At 27.3% G+C, this 17,452-nt stretch overlaps 1 protein-coding gene across 9 annotated transcripts in view; it reads left to right on the top strand.

The window, feature by feature from the left end:
• sls (sallimus) overlaps positions 1–17,452 on the top strand; it is a 397,202-nt gene that overhangs the window by 165,243 nt on the left and 214,507 nt on the right. For all 9 annotated transcript variants that reach the window (XM_075372741.1, XM_075372740.1, XM_075372745.1 and 6 more), the window contains exons 70-73: positions 893–1,123; positions 2,189–2,519; positions 5,481–5,669; positions 6,509–6,672. In XM_075372741.1, coding sequence (XP_075228856.1) covers positions 893–1,123; positions 2,189–2,519; positions 5,481–5,669; positions 6,509–6,672 — 915 coding nt within the window. The remainder of the gene's footprint in view (positions 1–892; positions 1,124–2,188; positions 2,520–5,480; positions 5,670–6,508; positions 6,673–17,452) is intronic.

The raw sequence follows: 17,452 nt of genomic DNA, 5'->3' as shown, positions 1-17,452 counted from the left end.
TCATTGTTTATGATTGAGATTAATCTACCTAAATCCTAATTTGTTTTTCTTGTTATAATCTAATGGATATATTTCATGGGTACTAGAAATATATAACTTTTTTTTAAAGTATTAGACTGACTTTTATAAATAAACAAAACTCTATGAATTAAAGTACATTTTATGTAAAAATTATTTTAATTTTTACTTCCTTGTATGAAGTAAAGGAAGTATTGTGATCGTGAAAAATCTCAGTTTCCAGATTTCAACAGAAATATCCATTTTGACCATCCCTGAATCCATTTTGACTAGTTTTGATGTGACGTCTGTACGTACATATGTATCTCACATAATTTAAAAACGATTAACCATAGGATGTTGAAATTTTGGATTTAGGACTGTTGTAACATCTAGTTGTGCACCTCCCCTTTAGATTGCAAATGACTGGACTAAAAGTGTTAATTGCAGTAATAAGCTCTCATTTAGAGCTTTTCAATAATATTTATCATCATAAGTGGTACTTATTTTCACTGATTCCAGAGTTATAGCCAAATAAAATTTTAATTAATGAAATATTTAGATCTTACAAGGGAAAAGGCGCATAGGTTTGAATCCTACTACATCTCCTTTTTTTTTAACTTTTTTTTTTTATTTAAATATATTGTTATATTAATTATTAACCTCTGGTTGAAAAAAAAAATTACAATAAATAATATTCAATAATAACAATAAAAAAATGAAAAAAATATCAGAAGTTATTAATGAAATAAAATTTTATGTATGTACATGAAATTTAATAGGTGTACAAGGAAGTCATGTGTTGTCCACATCAGATTTTTAAAATAGTACAGTTAACTAATCTATTGTGAATAAGTTATATATATATTTTTTTTTTTCATTTCTTTTTTTTTAGGTATTTATGGAAGATTCAGGTGTTTTTGCTTGTGTTGCTGAAAACCGTGGTGGTAAAGCAAAATGTAGTGCAAATCTTGTTGTCGAGGAACGTCGTCAACCCGGCAGAGGTGGAGTTGTTCCCCCTAGTTTCTTACAAACTGTCCAAAGTGCTGTTGTGAATGCTGGACAACTTGCTCGTTTTGATGCTCGTATTACAGCAACCAAACCAATCGATGTATATTGGCTGAAGGTAATTTTAAACAAATTTTCCCTTACATTTGACATTATATTAGGGCCAGAAACACTGAATTCTTTTAAAAAATGTGATTAAATATTTTTCTATTTTATGTAAATTTATTAAACTAATCTTTGCTAATTTGTTTCATATAATTTTAATTTTAAAGAAACTTGAAGATTTACATTTTCAAGTAACTAAAAAGATACTAGAAACATAGGTTTCCCTGCTAAATAGATAATTTCAAACTGTAAGTGGTTCAAGTACATTATTGTAAACTCTGCTTACCATTTTATGATGACTGTGTTACTGATTTTCTGAACTGCTTTATGGTGTAATCAGTCTTACTTATAGTTGTCTTTATAGAAGTTTATTGATAAAGAAAGACAATAAGCTCTCTTATAAGACCTTTTTATAAGTCCTTTCAGATTCTATCAATCAATGTATGATTATAATGACTCTAAACAAAACAAAAAGTCAAAATACTCTTTCAAAGGCCAAAAAATATATACATAATTTCTTAAGAATCAATGGGCATTCAAAATGTTAATGACAAAAGTATTTGAACTGTTTGAATAGAAATGAATTTAAGATGTATTTTATATTTTTTTTAAATGTAACATATTATGATTCTCTTCTTAAGAAAATTTCCCTGTATTAGAGACATATCATGGCCCCATCTAATTTGTCGTAGGGAGAGTACTGTATTAATCATATAAAAAAATTATTTTTTTGTTAACATTAATTAAAAAAATTGTTTCACAACTGCTTTATCTCTTTTAATATCATTTCCTCTGAGGACTTTCAAAGAAATCTTTGCTTTTACTTAATGTGTTATTTATATAAAATATTAATTTAATTATTTTAAATTTAGAGCAGTTTTTTGCTGTCATCACTGAAATAAAATAAATTTTGTTAATATTACAATCTACTGTTAGATCATTTAATGCAGTTTAAATTATCATAGTTTTTTCTATTATTAAAATCTAAGAAGTAAATTTATAGAATAATAGTAATTGCTTTTAAGATATTTTTAGTAATTAATCGACTGATAGTGTTCCTTTTATAATTTTTTCACAGAATGGTAAGAAAATTCAACCAGATGTTCGTTACAAGTCAGTTGAAGAAGATAATATGTATACATTATTAATTATTGAAACAGTTCTTGAAGATAGCGCAAAATATGAATGTGTTGCTATCAATTCAGCTGGTGAAGCTAGATGTGAAGCCGAATTAATTGTACAAGCAGCCAAAGGTGCTGCTAAACCAGGACAAGCTGCTCCAGGACCTAAACAAACTCCTGCTGATCAAGCTAAAGATCAAGCACCAGCTGTAATTGAACCTTTGAGAGATCAATTAATTAAAGAGGGTCAACCAGTTATATTCAGATGCAAAATAACTGGTAAACCTGGTGAGTGTGTGTATAAATATATATATATATATATATATATATATATATATATAAATGTATTTTTTAGTATTATTCATTATATTTTTTATTGTTTTGCGGTAATTCCTCATTTTATACAAGGGTTATGGGTTTTTGATAGTATGAAACACAAACAAAATAAAAAAATAAATTAAAATTCTTTTAAATAATTAAAATAATTCTGTAAATTAATTAAAATTTAATTTAAATAATTTACAGAAGTTAATAAGTGAAATTTTTAAATTTTATTTTGTGGTTGCATTACAAATTGTTGTTTGACATAACCTTATCAATATTTAACATAACACAAATAAAATGAAACACAGTTTGCACAGTACTGTAGTTCTATTCTGTTTTTATAAAAAGATTTTCTTCAGGCTTCAAAAGTATACATTAGAAAGACTATGATTAAAAATATTTGCTTAAAAATTTACTACATTATTGATGATGGACTTTGCTTTATTGGAAATGCTTTATTGATTTGATTATTTTTCTGATTTGCAGAAGTTAAGAAAAAAATTGTTGGTTTGCAGCTTATTCCAAACTGTGATAGTTTTAGGATAAACTGTTATAATACAATAATCTCTCAGTTTTTATGATGGTTTGTTAGACTAATATAAATATTTCATATATTTCCATGTAAAAGCATAATTTTTTTTCTAATATCAACCAAAAAGTCGTTAAATCAGAAAAAGTGTAATACTTGAAATCTAATAATGAAATTAAATATACATATTTTTTCAAACACATTATTTACCACAATATTAAATAAAATAATTTAAATAATTATAATATTATAACTACCAGATTCAATCAGAATAAAAAGGAAAGAACATTGACCTAACTGTAGCAATTTCAGAGCGTCAATCCGTCTTCAGCAGTCAATGATATAAATTACACAATTAAAATAGATTCCATCAGTATTTATATACTATGTCAATAAATTAGAACTTCTCTTATCTAGCATTGCATGATAATGAGTGGTATTTTATAATAAATAATGTAGTTATTATATTACACAGAGTGTTTCTAAAATGGTGGGTTGGCTATACTTTTAGATTCTACTTGTAAAACTAAACAAAAAAAATTGTTTAAGAAAAATGGCAATTTCTCCTTTGTTCTTGCCCTGTCCGCCATTTTGTTATTTTTATATAAAAATTTATATCTCAGTTTCGTATAGATGAATCACATTAATATTTGGTAAGCATCTTGGTAATGAAGTTTTAAAATTAGAAAAAAATCAGGAATTAAATACCTTCGCAAATTACAAAATTGCAGCCATGTTTATTTTTCAATCCGTTACATCTCCGTAAATATTAGTTTTATCAAAATTTATGTTTTTGCTAATATATTAAGCCTTTTATTTTGAACAAAATAACATTTTATTTTTTAAAATCAGTTAACAAATAGTTGAGTTACGGCAGAAAATTGATGTTATAATTTTGTGTCTGTTTTCATGTCCTCCACATTATGTTCAATTTGATTAAATATTAATTGTTAATTCTAGTATTGTAATTTAGTATCAAATTAGGTAATAATTTTCTTACAATAAGATTTAATATTAAATAATAATAAAACAATTGATATTAATTTTTCACTTTTGAATAATTTTATATAGTGACTATTACTGTTGATCATGTTAAAAATTTAAAAATGAAGCTACCTTCAACAGGAATGGTGTTCAAAACTATCGCAGCCAGTGTACTGAAGCGACAAGAATCCTTATGGTACCTTGCAAAGTAGCCATCAACAAAGATTTTCCCATAACATATGGGCAGATATTTTTAATGACTATTTTTTTTGGGTTTTGTCACCCTACCAAATTGTTTAAATAGAGAAAATTACCTTGTTCATTTAACCAAAAATCTTCCACATTTTTTGGAAGACCTACCTCTAAGAGGAAATATGTGGTTTCACCATGATGGAGCTCCAGCACATTTCAGTCAGTTGGTATCAGATTTCCTGCATGAAACTTTCCATGAAAAATGGATAGGCCGTGGAAGGCCAACACCCTGGCCTGCCTGATCACCTGACTTAACCCTTTTGACTTCTGCCTGTGGGGCCATTTGAAACATATTATTGTTTATTCAACTCAACATTGAAGATCTTCAACAAAGGACCAAATTGAATTTTAAGAAATTAGGAATATTCCTGGAATTATTGTACGGTTAAGACAATCTCTCAGAAAAAGACTGGAGACTTGTATAATTTCTAATGGTGGACACTTTGAACATCTTTGATAACTTTTAACAATTGTTCACTGTTTAATTACACCTAATGTTCTACAATAATTAACATAAGATTATCACAGGTAGTTTTATTTCTTTCTAATTATTAGGTCTATTATTGTGAAAAAAATTATTACTTAATTTGATACAAATTTACAATACTAGAATTAACTATAAATAAAAACAATTAATAGTTAATCAAATTGAACATAAAGTGGAGGACGTGAAACAGAAACAAAATTACATCAATTTACTGCCATAACTTGGCTATTTGTTAACTGATTTAAAAAAATAAAATGTAATTTTGTTCAAAGTAAAAGGCTTAATATTTTAGCAAATAACATAAATTTTGATATTTACGGAAATGTAATGGATTGAAAAATAAACATGGCCACCATTTCGTAATTTACGAAGGTATTTAAGTCCTGGTTTTTTACTAATTTTAAAACTTTATTACCAAGACGCTTACCGAATAGTAATGTGATTTGTCTATCCAAACTTGAGGTATAAATTTTTATATAAAAATAACAAAATGGCAGACAGGGGAAGAACGAAGGAGAAATATCCATTTTTCCTAAGGATATTTTTTGTTTAGTTATACAAGTAGAATCCAAAAAAAGTTTAGCCAATCCACCATTTTAGAAACACTCTGTATATATTGCTGATGTATATATTTATTATATCTTACATTTATTTTTTATTTTTTTATTTATAGCACTACAAATCAAGTGGCAGAAAGGTGATCAAGTCATTAAACCATCAAAATACTTCCAAATGCTAAAAGAAGGTGATGTTTATACACTGAAAGTTTCTGAAGCGTTCCCTGAAGATGAAGGTGTTTATAAATGTGTAGCATCAAATCCTGGAGGACAAGTTGTATTATCAGCTAATCTTAATGTGCAAGGTAAATTAAATTGTTATATTTAATAAATTTATATTGTTAGTTTTTTAATTATTATACTATAAATATACTGAAAACTAAATACTTACTATACATTTTTTATTGTTCTCCATTTGTTGGCTGCTTTTATCAATTAAAATTTGATAAGACTGCTTGCCTATAGTAGTACTTGTTACCTATTGCGCATAAACAATCAAGTGGGGCTGTTTTTTGTCTTACATAAAGTATTGCTTAAGTTAATTTGTAAAAATAAAGGTTTTAACAAAGAAAACACAATTTTATAAAGTTCTTATTTCTCGCATTGCCAAAATATCTGTTTCTGGGTTGATAGGAATGGAGTTAATAGATTTTGTCATCACTTGGAATAGATACAGATATTATTCATCTGAAATACTTTGTGTAGAGCTAAATACTTCATTTTTTTAAATCCAAAGGAAAGTTAAGATATTCATTTTATTTTTTATTCTATTTTGATACACATCTAAAAATATTTTTACTCATAGCATATTTATTTTAGTTTGGTTATTTTAGTCGGTTAGAAATTTAAAATTATTTTTAGTCAGCGAATTAATCATTTTCTTAACTATTAGTGATAGATTAAATATTCTTAGATACAGTGAGGAATTTTCAACTTTATTGTAAAAAATTTAACTGAAGTATGTAAAAGGATTGAATTAACAATATTCTGTCTGCTTGTTCAAACTTAAAAAAGTAACTTTTTTCTAATAACATTTTTTTTAATAGAATGAGTATTTGACTGCAGTTTTATATTTGTTTCATTTTAGTTTAATTTATATGTTTTATTAGATACAAAAAGTGTTTCTTTGTTTTATTAATTACAGCCCCAGATGTTCAAGAAGTAGCACCTTCTCTAAGTCCTATGAAGGATGTTGTTGTACCAGAAGGTAGTCCTGCGCAGTTTAGGACTTCAGTTGGTGGAAAACCAACTCCAGCTATTCAGTGGTTTAGAGAAGGACTTCTCATACCTCAATCTCCAGACTTCCAAGTGAGTTTTTAATTATTTTATGTTTTGTGTGTAAAATTTTGTGTTATTAGAGTTCAAATAGTTAAATAAGCTATTTGAAAAAAAAGAATAATAAAAATAAAAATCTGTAAAGAAATTTTGATCCAACTACCTGATGTTAACTATTTAATAATTACATTAGAAGTTGATTATTTTTCCTAAGATTTTATTTTAGCTTTTTTGTTTGAAGACCAGTCTACTTTTTGAAAAAGGAATTCCTACAAATCTAAATAATATTTTCATTGAAATATAATTATATTGTATACCTATCTTTGTGATGGAATGTTACCATCTCTGTCTAGATTTAAATCTTGGTCAGGCTTGGCATTTTAATACACTACAAAATTAATTTTTTATTTGTTATAAAAAAAGAAGATTAACCGTAATAGTCTTCCTATTACTTCTGTATGAAAAAATAAAATGTAACAAATTCTGTAACTGTTTGTAAAAGGTTTGTGAAGACTCAATTTGCTCAATCACAGATGTCCTTTGGCTGATTATGGATGTAATTCTAAAAGTGGACTAATGTAATGAGGGTTTTTTCTCCTTAAGATTATTAAAAGTTTCTTTATATCTTTAGTTCTATAAACCACTTACTGTAAGTGAACTATAAATTAGAGAAATGAGGGCTGCTTTGGATCACAACTGAGCAGACTATCATTTTAGTATGTGTAACATTCCACAACAAATTATTACAAAATACAACAAAATTATGATGTGTGGTAATTCATTTCATAGAGTACCAGCTTTAGATCTTATCCCATTACTGGCAACAGCAACACTTCTATGAGGAACATTCAGTAATTAACAAGACAAATTGATTTAGAAAAAAACTATATATTCAATGAAAATGAAACTTACACTACTTTTCAACATAGTATCCAGCAACATTTACACACTCGCCCCACTGTTCTGTGAGCTTACTGATTCCTACAGTGTAGAAGTCTTTACCTTGCTGTTTGAACCGTTCTGTACCACTTTTTTGACTGCTTTGTTGTCGCCAAACTTTTTGACACGTAAAACGTTTTTGAGCAGGCCAAACAAATGAAATTCGATTGGGTGAGGTTTAGGCTGTAAGGAGGATGTGGCAATACTTCCCAACCCAACTTCTGGAGCATTTCTCGTGTTCTCTGAACGATGTGGGGGCACATGTTGTCATGCAAGAGAATCACACCATTTGAGAGAGCATCCTGACATTTTCACCTTATTGTGGGTCTCACTTTCTATTGGAGCATGTTAGAATAGTACTCACTGTTCACAGAACATTGTTCTTCTAAATAGTCACTAAAGATTGGTCCTTGCAAGTCCCAGAAGACCGAAAACATCATTTTGCTGGCTGACACATGAGTTTTGAATCTGTTTTTGTGGGCAAATCCAGATGTTTCCACTCAAGACTTTGCTGTTTGGATTAAGGCTCGAAATGGTGTATCCACATTTTCTCACAGGTTATTATACGATCTAGAAAGTACCTTATCTTTAATCTTAATTACATTCTACTTCAAACTGTTTTTTGAGCTCAGAACGAATGCAAATCCAGGTGTCTTTATGGGCTTGAGTCTACTATCTTGGAACCCATTTTGAACATGTTTTGTGATAATTCAGTATGTCATGAATGATTGAATGCGCGATTCCAATACTAATATTACACAAACTAACAATTTGGGAAATTTTGACTCACCTGCTTTCGCGATTAAGATCATTTATGTGATTTTCCAGCATGGTAGTCGAAACTTCAACTTGTCTTCCAGAATGATGGAGATTAGTCACACTTGTTCTGCTTGAATTAAACTGTTCCACCCACTTATACATGTTACTGTGGTTCAAACACTTTTCACCATATTATTTCAACATTTTTGAGTAAATTTCCACCGGTTTCACATTTTTCTAATAGCAAAAACCTTATCACTGGACATTGCTGTTCCGGCGTTTCAAGCTGAGCTGACATTCTGAAATCAACAAAAGAGGTTATGTTCCAATTAATTATGATCAAACAGCTGATTAAATGTGTTCCCAAAGTGGCCAACTTGTCCTTCAAAAAGTCATTGTCATTCAATGAACTGTTTTTTCTCTACATCAATTTGTGTCATTAATTATTGAATGTCCCTTGTATTACCTAATTACCATCGAGTGCAATCATTCCCACCCTGGCTGTAGTAGTTGTATTAGTAGTCACGTAAATTAAGTGGCTATGGCTAAATGCAACAATACATGTAATATTATATTGTAGATCATTATCCTAATGTTTCTTGTGTATCTCTGTAATTTGCATTACAAGATTGTTTTAATCACTCACCAAGATTACCAGCTACAAAGTTCAATAGACTCACAGCATACCTACTGAGGGAATGTCAAATTAACCCACTCACAATCAGTGGGACTTCACTAAGAGCAAAAGATTATTATAAGAGCAAATTGGCTTGTTCCCTATATAAATCATGAACTAATTTTACTCTACCTTTGGTGTTAATGCAACCCCTGTCAGTTCACCACTTGAGACAAAACTACTCCAAAATAGGCAATGAACTACAGGAAGTGACTCCCAGTCTGGAGCCACCTACCTTACAGTGTGGAAGCACAAGTCTAGCCTATCGAGGCACAAACTCACCGGGTTGGTCTAGTGGTGAACGCGTCTTCCCAAATCAGCTGATTTGGAAGTCGAGAGTTCCAGCGTTCAAGTCCTAGTAAAGCCAGTTATTTTTACACGGATTTGAATACTAGATCGTGGATACCGGTGTTCTTTGGTGGTTGGGTTTCAATTAACCACACATCTCAGGAATGGTCGAACTGAGAATGTACAAGACTACACTTCATTTACACTCATACTTATCATCCTCATTCATCCTCTAAAGTATTATCTGAACGGTAATTACCGGAGGCAAAACAGGAAAAAGAAAGAAAGAAAAGAAAGCCTATCGAGGCACAAGCCATAAGTGCATGATTGAAATTTGAGGTTGTAAATATTTTCATTAATTTTCACTCGCTAGCTGATTCATACAGCCCATCAAAATGATGACACATTCTCTGAAATCAGTCTTATGTAAAAGGTTCTGGGTAGGCCTGACACATCAACAGTAAGCAATTAATATTTCATGTTACAAGACTAGATTCTTTTTGTAATTTCAAGCATATTCGTACTGAAGTTTCTTTTTATTACTCATCAGCCATACTGATTTGATGAAATTCTTTTTTCCGTTTTGTTCTATGCTAATTTTTATTTATTTCAAAATATCTACAATACCTATATGCTTAAATATTTGGTTCATATATCCTAATTTTTGCATTCTCTCACAGTTATTAACACTTATTCTTCATTCTAGTTAAAAAAATAACTAATCAATTAACAAGATGGGCCTTTCAAGTTGATCTTTTTTAACAAATCCTTTGTTCTCATATTGGCCCCAGAATGTCTTTATTATTTCTGTACTCTCTTTTTTTTATTTTCCTCTTGCCAACATTACTTTGACATAAATATTTATTTTTTATAAAGAAATATTCAAATGCAGTATGACTAACCTACTCTTATAGTAAGTTGGATCAAAAAGAGAATCCATTTGTAAAAATCCTGCCAAATTCTTACTTGAAAAGAAAAATTAAATATTCTCATCTGCTATATCTTACTCACAATATTAGAATAACTTGACATACATGTTTACCATATTGAAGAATTAATTCTACAAACTAGAAATAAGTGTAATAATAATTGATTAGAAATTGATTGTCCAAGATCTGATGCTACAAAACACCAAATATTGTCAAGATAATTTCATGGACATATATTGATAAGCTTTCATTATAAGTAAGTTTAACTAATTTCTAGTACACAATTACAGTAAAATAATGTAATACAAATGTAATAAAAATTTGTACATCTGTTTTTTGTTAGTTTATATCTGATAAAATAAAAATTTTGTAATTTTGCTTGTTTCTGCGTTAAGTACCTGTTTTATTGCAATTTGTGGTTATGGCTACTGTATAAAACTGATTTATTTTGTAATGTTATAATATTTCATAATTATTGATAAAAAATTATTCTCTGCCCTTGTTTTTTTTTGAAAAGACATTACTCATAATAATATAATTTATCAATTACCCTTTCTTTTTGCAGTTTGTTTTTTGTGGTAGGTTATGATAGTCCACAAATTGTTAACATTAAATTAACAAATTACTATTAAAGATTTTTACTGTATGATTCATAGCTCTGGCAGTGTTCCCAATCATTAGTGTCTGACTTACTTTCTTTCTTAGTTAAACCTCTCTTTTGTGCTATTCTGGTAAAGAATTGTTTTCTGTATTAGTACTTATATATAAAATGAAACTTAACCTAAAAGCTTGGCTTGGTTTCATACTTGCTAATGAAATAATGTTTTGTTATTATAAATAATTCATTACTATCATCAGTTAGTTATTAGCAAGAATTCATTTGTGCGCAAGCACGCACGCGCATGCACACACACACACACACACACACACACACACACACACACACACACAGATTCTGTGTTAGTAACTATCCAATTTAAAAGTATACTAGTTCTGTCATGTACATGTTTAAATGTTCTGTTTGTGAACTAATGAAAGACTTCTCTAAAGTTTGACGTATAAAATAATAATAAAGTGATTCAGATTAATTTTTTCCTTGTCCATTATTTTAATTCTGTTATTTCTGCTCTGCTGTGTTATTTCACAGTTCTTCTGACAATAAAACATAATTACTAGAAATACATTAAAGCCAAATTCTGAGGGCAAGAATTGCAACGATGTCAAGTAATAAATGACAGCTTAAACATTAAGTGTTACATATTATTTAATCTAAGAATGATGATTAGTCATGTACTGAAAGAAAATTTTGTACTAAATGAAACTTGTAGTTGTGAAATTAAATGAATCCCAAATTCTGTTTATCTAATGTTCAAATATAACTCTTGTTATTCTTTGTTTTGATATTCATATTTTAGCTTGTACATTAATTTAATTTAGGTGTGTTTGTTCTAGAATTACTTGCTACTAAATTTTGAAACACTTCCCATATTTTTGTTGCTTTGTTTAATTTGATCAATTTTTATAAATAAGATTGTTAAATGTGACATTTGCATTCCCTGATCTTGTATCTTTTTACTTCTATTAGTTTGACTTTATTATTTGTGAACAAATACTTTTTTTATTAAAACTGTAAAATATGTTTAGAACAATATCCAAAATAAATTCCCAATTTTTAAAACTTTAACATCTAACATGATTAAGAAGAAAAAATAACTAATAGTTTAGTATAATAGTTCAAAAAATTTGTTCTGAAAGCATAATCACTTCATTATGTAGATCAACACTTTTAAAAATGATTTCTTCTTATTCAGTTTTAAAAAATTAGTTTCTAAGTATATTTTTATAATTTTTTCCCCAGTGTACAAGTAAATTCATTAATGTAATAATTTCTCTAAATATCCACTATATTTTAATACTCTCTGAAAGTATAAAAAGGCCCATTTTTATTGGTTAAGTTTTTTATACTTTTATAAATGTTTTCCGTATTATGCAAAAAAATGTTATTATGAAATAGAGAGGAAAAAGTTCTACAATAAATTATTAATTAGTATAGAAGTGAAATTGTCATTTTTTCAAAATCCAAACTCTCACCTCCCAACGGACTTAACTGTCTTACAGGATTCAAAGAATAATTCTGCAAGATTTTTAAAAAAATTCATTTTACTGCTTGAATGTTACTGTTTATCAAACAATTACAAGCAAGAAGTTAAGTACTAGAATATTAAACTTCTGTTTGGATAATAATAACTGCTGTAGTTGTTTGGTGAAAAAGAAGTTTTAAAAAGTTATTAAAATTTTATGATGTGATATTTAAATATTAAAAAAAAAGTCATGCTAGAGTTACAGAAGCACACATACTAACAAATCACATACAAACTCATTACGCTTTTCTCTTGGAGTGGTTCTGATGAAACAATGACCTTAATATTACAACAATTAACTTATTTATTGGAAGATATAAACCCATATAAAAGATTTAACCTTGATCAATTTCAGTACATTTGATCTTTATGGGATACAGCACACATGCGCACACACATGAGTGTGTGTGTGTTTGAAGGTAGTATTATGGGAGAAATTTTTATAATTATTCATAGGAAAAGAGTAAATGATTGAATTTTAATTTTGAGCTTTTGTACTGTAAATTTAAAATATTTTGTTGTAAATTGGTTTATAATGGTAATTATTCAAATAATTTCTTGGCAACTAAACTTTTGATAAAGTGAAATGTATAAAAAAAATAATAAACTGTAAAAGAATAATAAAAATCATAAAATTAATATTTGAGTAAACATAAATGAAGATATATTTATATAAGTATCTTAATTCTAATTTATTATCAACCTTACTTCGTTCTCTGCTACCTACTCTATATTATAATTTTTATATATATATATATACGTATATATATATTAGTAATATAATTTATATATTATCATAAAATTTCTATTTTTTTATATAATCCTTATATAATATTAATGAAGATAAAAATAAATTATTTTAGAAGAGTTACAACTTAAAAAATTGTCTTTGAAGGTTAAATACTAAAATACTCAGCATGAAATCATTTCAAATTAATTTTGCTAGTGCTATTTTTATATTGTTTTAAATAACATTAATTTGTGTTTTTTTTTAATAAAATGTAAAGATTTATTCAACATTAAATCAAGAACTTTATTTCTGTTTATTTATAGATTAGACATGTCAAATTTTTTATTGAATGTTTTTATAAACTTTCACAATTTATTTACCCTTAATTTTTTATTGAGTAACAGCATACTTTATTTATTCAGTAGAAAAATTTTGTAAAATTTATGTGTATAGTTTTACAGTGATAATGTATTTAAATTATGCCAACAAAAAATTCTTTCATCACATTTTATTTTTAAACATGGTGCGATTACATTAAGATTTGTTTCATGTCTAGTCTACTGCTGTTTAAAAAGAGCAATTTTTTCCATTAATTTGACATATACTAATATTTCATTTTTTTCTTAAATTAAAATGCAGGTACAGAATTTTTGTAATGTTTAATGTTTTATTTAACACCTTCAAAAAAAAATAGTTAAATATTTTTTTCTGTGTTGGTTAGTTAAGTTTTTGTCTTTCTTTCTTATATTTTGTGAACGATTGATATAATTTTATATTTTCATTCTTGACAGTAAACTGCTGTCATCAATCCTAAGTTTCTGTTCTGATACCAGTAATGCCCCTCAGTTAAAGAGTTATCTAGATCTAAGATTAGCATAAATATATTTTTCAGGCATGACTAATTTTTTGCTAATTTCAAAAAATACTTGAAGAGATTTATGTAAAATGTATACCTTTATATATTTAGCTCATTCTTTGTTCAGTTTTCATTTATTTTATCAGAAAATTATTTTCAGAGGACCTTTCCATTATTAAGCATAAATCTTTATTAAAACTCTAGCCCATAATATTTTTACATGTATTTTTACACAATTTACTCATACACAATTTAAATTAGTTTTAATTGTTATATTGTTCTAATGTTAATGATTTTGGGGTATGCTTAAAATTGTTTTAAGTAGGTTTTGAGGTTATGTAATTGTGAATCTATCTGATCAGTTATTATTAGTTAAAATATTATTTATTTTGTAAGCAATAAAATAGTGATACAGACATTGGCATGGTGTTAGGGAGAAGGTTTCTTTTTTACTTTCATTATTAAATTTGATATTTTATTAGTAGGAAGTAACTTTCTAGAAGAAAGGTTTTGCCTATTGGAGAATTAATAGCCTTTGTTTGTTTCTGTAGTCTTGAAAGAATGCACTTGTAACAAAAATGCATAATAATTTTTGGATATAGCCTTCTTACAAATGAAAAAACCTTTATTCAAAAATTATACTGTTAAAATACAAAATAACCGTTTATTTACAATCATATCTGAAATAAATATGATAATTAGGAACTATCAGAGCATAGTACTAGCTATTTCAGACATGTTGCATTGCACTGAGCTTTGTAGCTGTGGTGACTTTGCTAATACAATGTATATGGACATACAGAGCTTCATCTCATGCAGTAATTACCTAGAAACAGAAGTACTTTTTTTATCAAGAGCCACTTCTTTTTATAACAAATATTATGAGCAGCAAATAAAAACAGTATATTAACACTCATTTTATTGTTACTATTATTACATATACTTGAAAATGTGCATGTAATGCAACTATCACAAACACTAACTGGTAAGATAACTAAAAATGTGCTTACACATTACGATAATCCAGATCAATAAAATTAACTTATTTTCAGAATTTTTTATGTATGTACATTTTTTCTACTTTTTCTGAAAACTTCCATAAATATTTTTAATGATTCATCTGTAGGTGAAGTATTTTGTGTTGCTCATTATTTTTCAGTCAATAAGAACCTGTTTGGTTATTTACGCATTAAGATCAAAACAAAGTGTTAAGGAAAAAATATAATTTTTATCATAGGCAGCACAACTAAAAGAATGATAAAATTTCATTTTTAACAGTATTTAATTTTACTGTTTAAAATTTTTTTTAATTCTATTTTTTTATAAATTCACTCTCCATAAAATAAGATGGTATGTTGGTTTGTTGTACATGCTCACATTTTTATTTTAGCTGCTATTGGCATTGAGCAGACCAATGGTGATGCACCGGACAGCTGCTCGTTACGCACTGATTTATTTGTTAATAAACGAATACTTGACTTTGTTAATAAACAAATATTTAACTCAGATTTATTTGTTAATAAACGAATAAATCGTTCGAACGATTTACACTTCTCAAACAATTCATTTGTTCGAACAATTTATACTTCTTGATATGAAAGATTTGTTTCTAATTATATTTTTGTTTTGGGAATAAAAAAGGAAAACATTGGAGTTAGAGCTGTGTTAAAAAGTATACATTTAATATGTATGTAATCAATAATTTTCTACATATGTAGAAATATTTAATGTTAGATAATGATTTTTGTTATTTTCATTTTGTACAGCATACAATACAGAATTTTTTGCTTTGATTTTAAAGAATCTTAAATAGGTTTATCGTTAAACTTTTTATATTTTCATGTAAAATATACCTAATTTACATAATTATTATATAAATTATATAATTATTTAGAGTTAATACTGATTAAAAATTAAAGCTGTGTTTCCTAAAATTAGAATAAAAACGTCATTATATTCCAAATTATTGAATTATTATTATTATATTTATTTTTTTGTAGTATTAAACAATCTTTCTATGAAGACTATTTTCATTCTAAAATATGTATTGTTCCTGATACTATTTTTGTGATTAACACCCACTCATCCTGTGATTTTCAGGTTGATGTTTAGTATCGTCTATTACTTTCATTTCTTCATAGTTTCAAATGCCATTGACTTCTCTTTCATCTATCAACATTATCTCTACATTTAACCACTTCTCTCTTTGTCTTTCTTCTACTTCCCTTTTTTCTCTTGCTCTCTTTTTTAAGATATTATTTTTCTCATCACACAGTCCCCATCATCTTGATTTTATTCTTTTTACTTTTTCTCAATACTTTCACATCTTACTTTTTTCACATCCAAATATATACTTGTTTATCATTATCTTTTAAAATAACATATTAGTTAAAACTTCACAGTAGTTTCATAAACTTTCTCTTTGTGTCCATTTCTGATATGCAAAATAGTATTAGTTCAATTTTCAGATAGTACTGAACTGTCAGTTTTTGTGTGGGTACCAGAGTAGGTGTACTCTAATTTATCTCCTACTCTCATCAAATTTTCCCATCTGTAGCAGTAACCCTCATTAGTACATTTCATCACTATAAAAATTTCATCATTTCCTCACTTACGTCTGAAATTTGCTATTGTTCATTCAGTAGGTAGATTTTTGTTTCATTCTATAAATTTATGTTTGTATTTAGAACAGCATACAATCTTATCCAGAAAATCGTTAAAACATGATTTTAATTAGAAAAAAGTTATATGTTTATAATGTGTAAATATCTCAATAGTTATGCATCTTTTATTCTTAATTAGCTGATATACATGATTTGGCATGGCTTAACAAGTGTATAACACATATTTTTTTATTTCTTATCACAAAACTATGCCTACATTATTGATTCAATGAAGTCAGTTTCAATGTTACATCACCAATATTTTTTTTACATTTAACTTCCAACAGATTTCTGGATTGGATTAAGATTGTTATATTCATAATTTTTCAGTGTATGGTCTACTGGCATTAACAACTCCAAATGTAAAAAAAAATCAAAAATAAATGTTAAGAACAAGACTAAGTTTTTTTAAAATTTTATTAATAAATACATTTAGCTTTTTTTTTTTAATTTTCATTAGGTTTAATGATAATATTGCTCTAAAGCAACTTTAAAAATGTTTCAAAATGTAAAACAACCCCAAAACATTTTTATTTTCAGGTATTTAACTGAATGTTATGGGCTTACTATGAATATTATGGCTGCAAGTACTCTGCAATGAACATTTATCACTTGTATTTTTGTTCCATTGGTAGCTGATTCTCAAATTAAGTCCATAGTAATAAGTTTAGGATTGATTTTACTTTTTCTTATTAGCAACCAATACTTTGATCCAGTAATTTTTTTACATCCAATTTCCCACTTTTTTGAGTTAAAAGGAATCAATTTTTTTTAAATTATTCATCTGTTTCAGCATTCATATTATCTAAGTCCCAACACCTTAATCAACAGC

This window comes from Lycorma delicatula, chromosome 8 (assembly GCF_047948215.1).
Source record: "Lycorma delicatula isolate Av1 chromosome 8, ASM4794821v1, whole genome shotgun sequence".
NCBI classification, from domain to species: Eukaryota; Metazoa; Arthropoda; class Insecta; order Hemiptera; family Fulgoridae; genus Lycorma; species Lycorma delicatula.
Note: the sequence above shows the minus strand (reverse complement) of the source record. Positions and strands in the feature narration are given on the sequence as shown.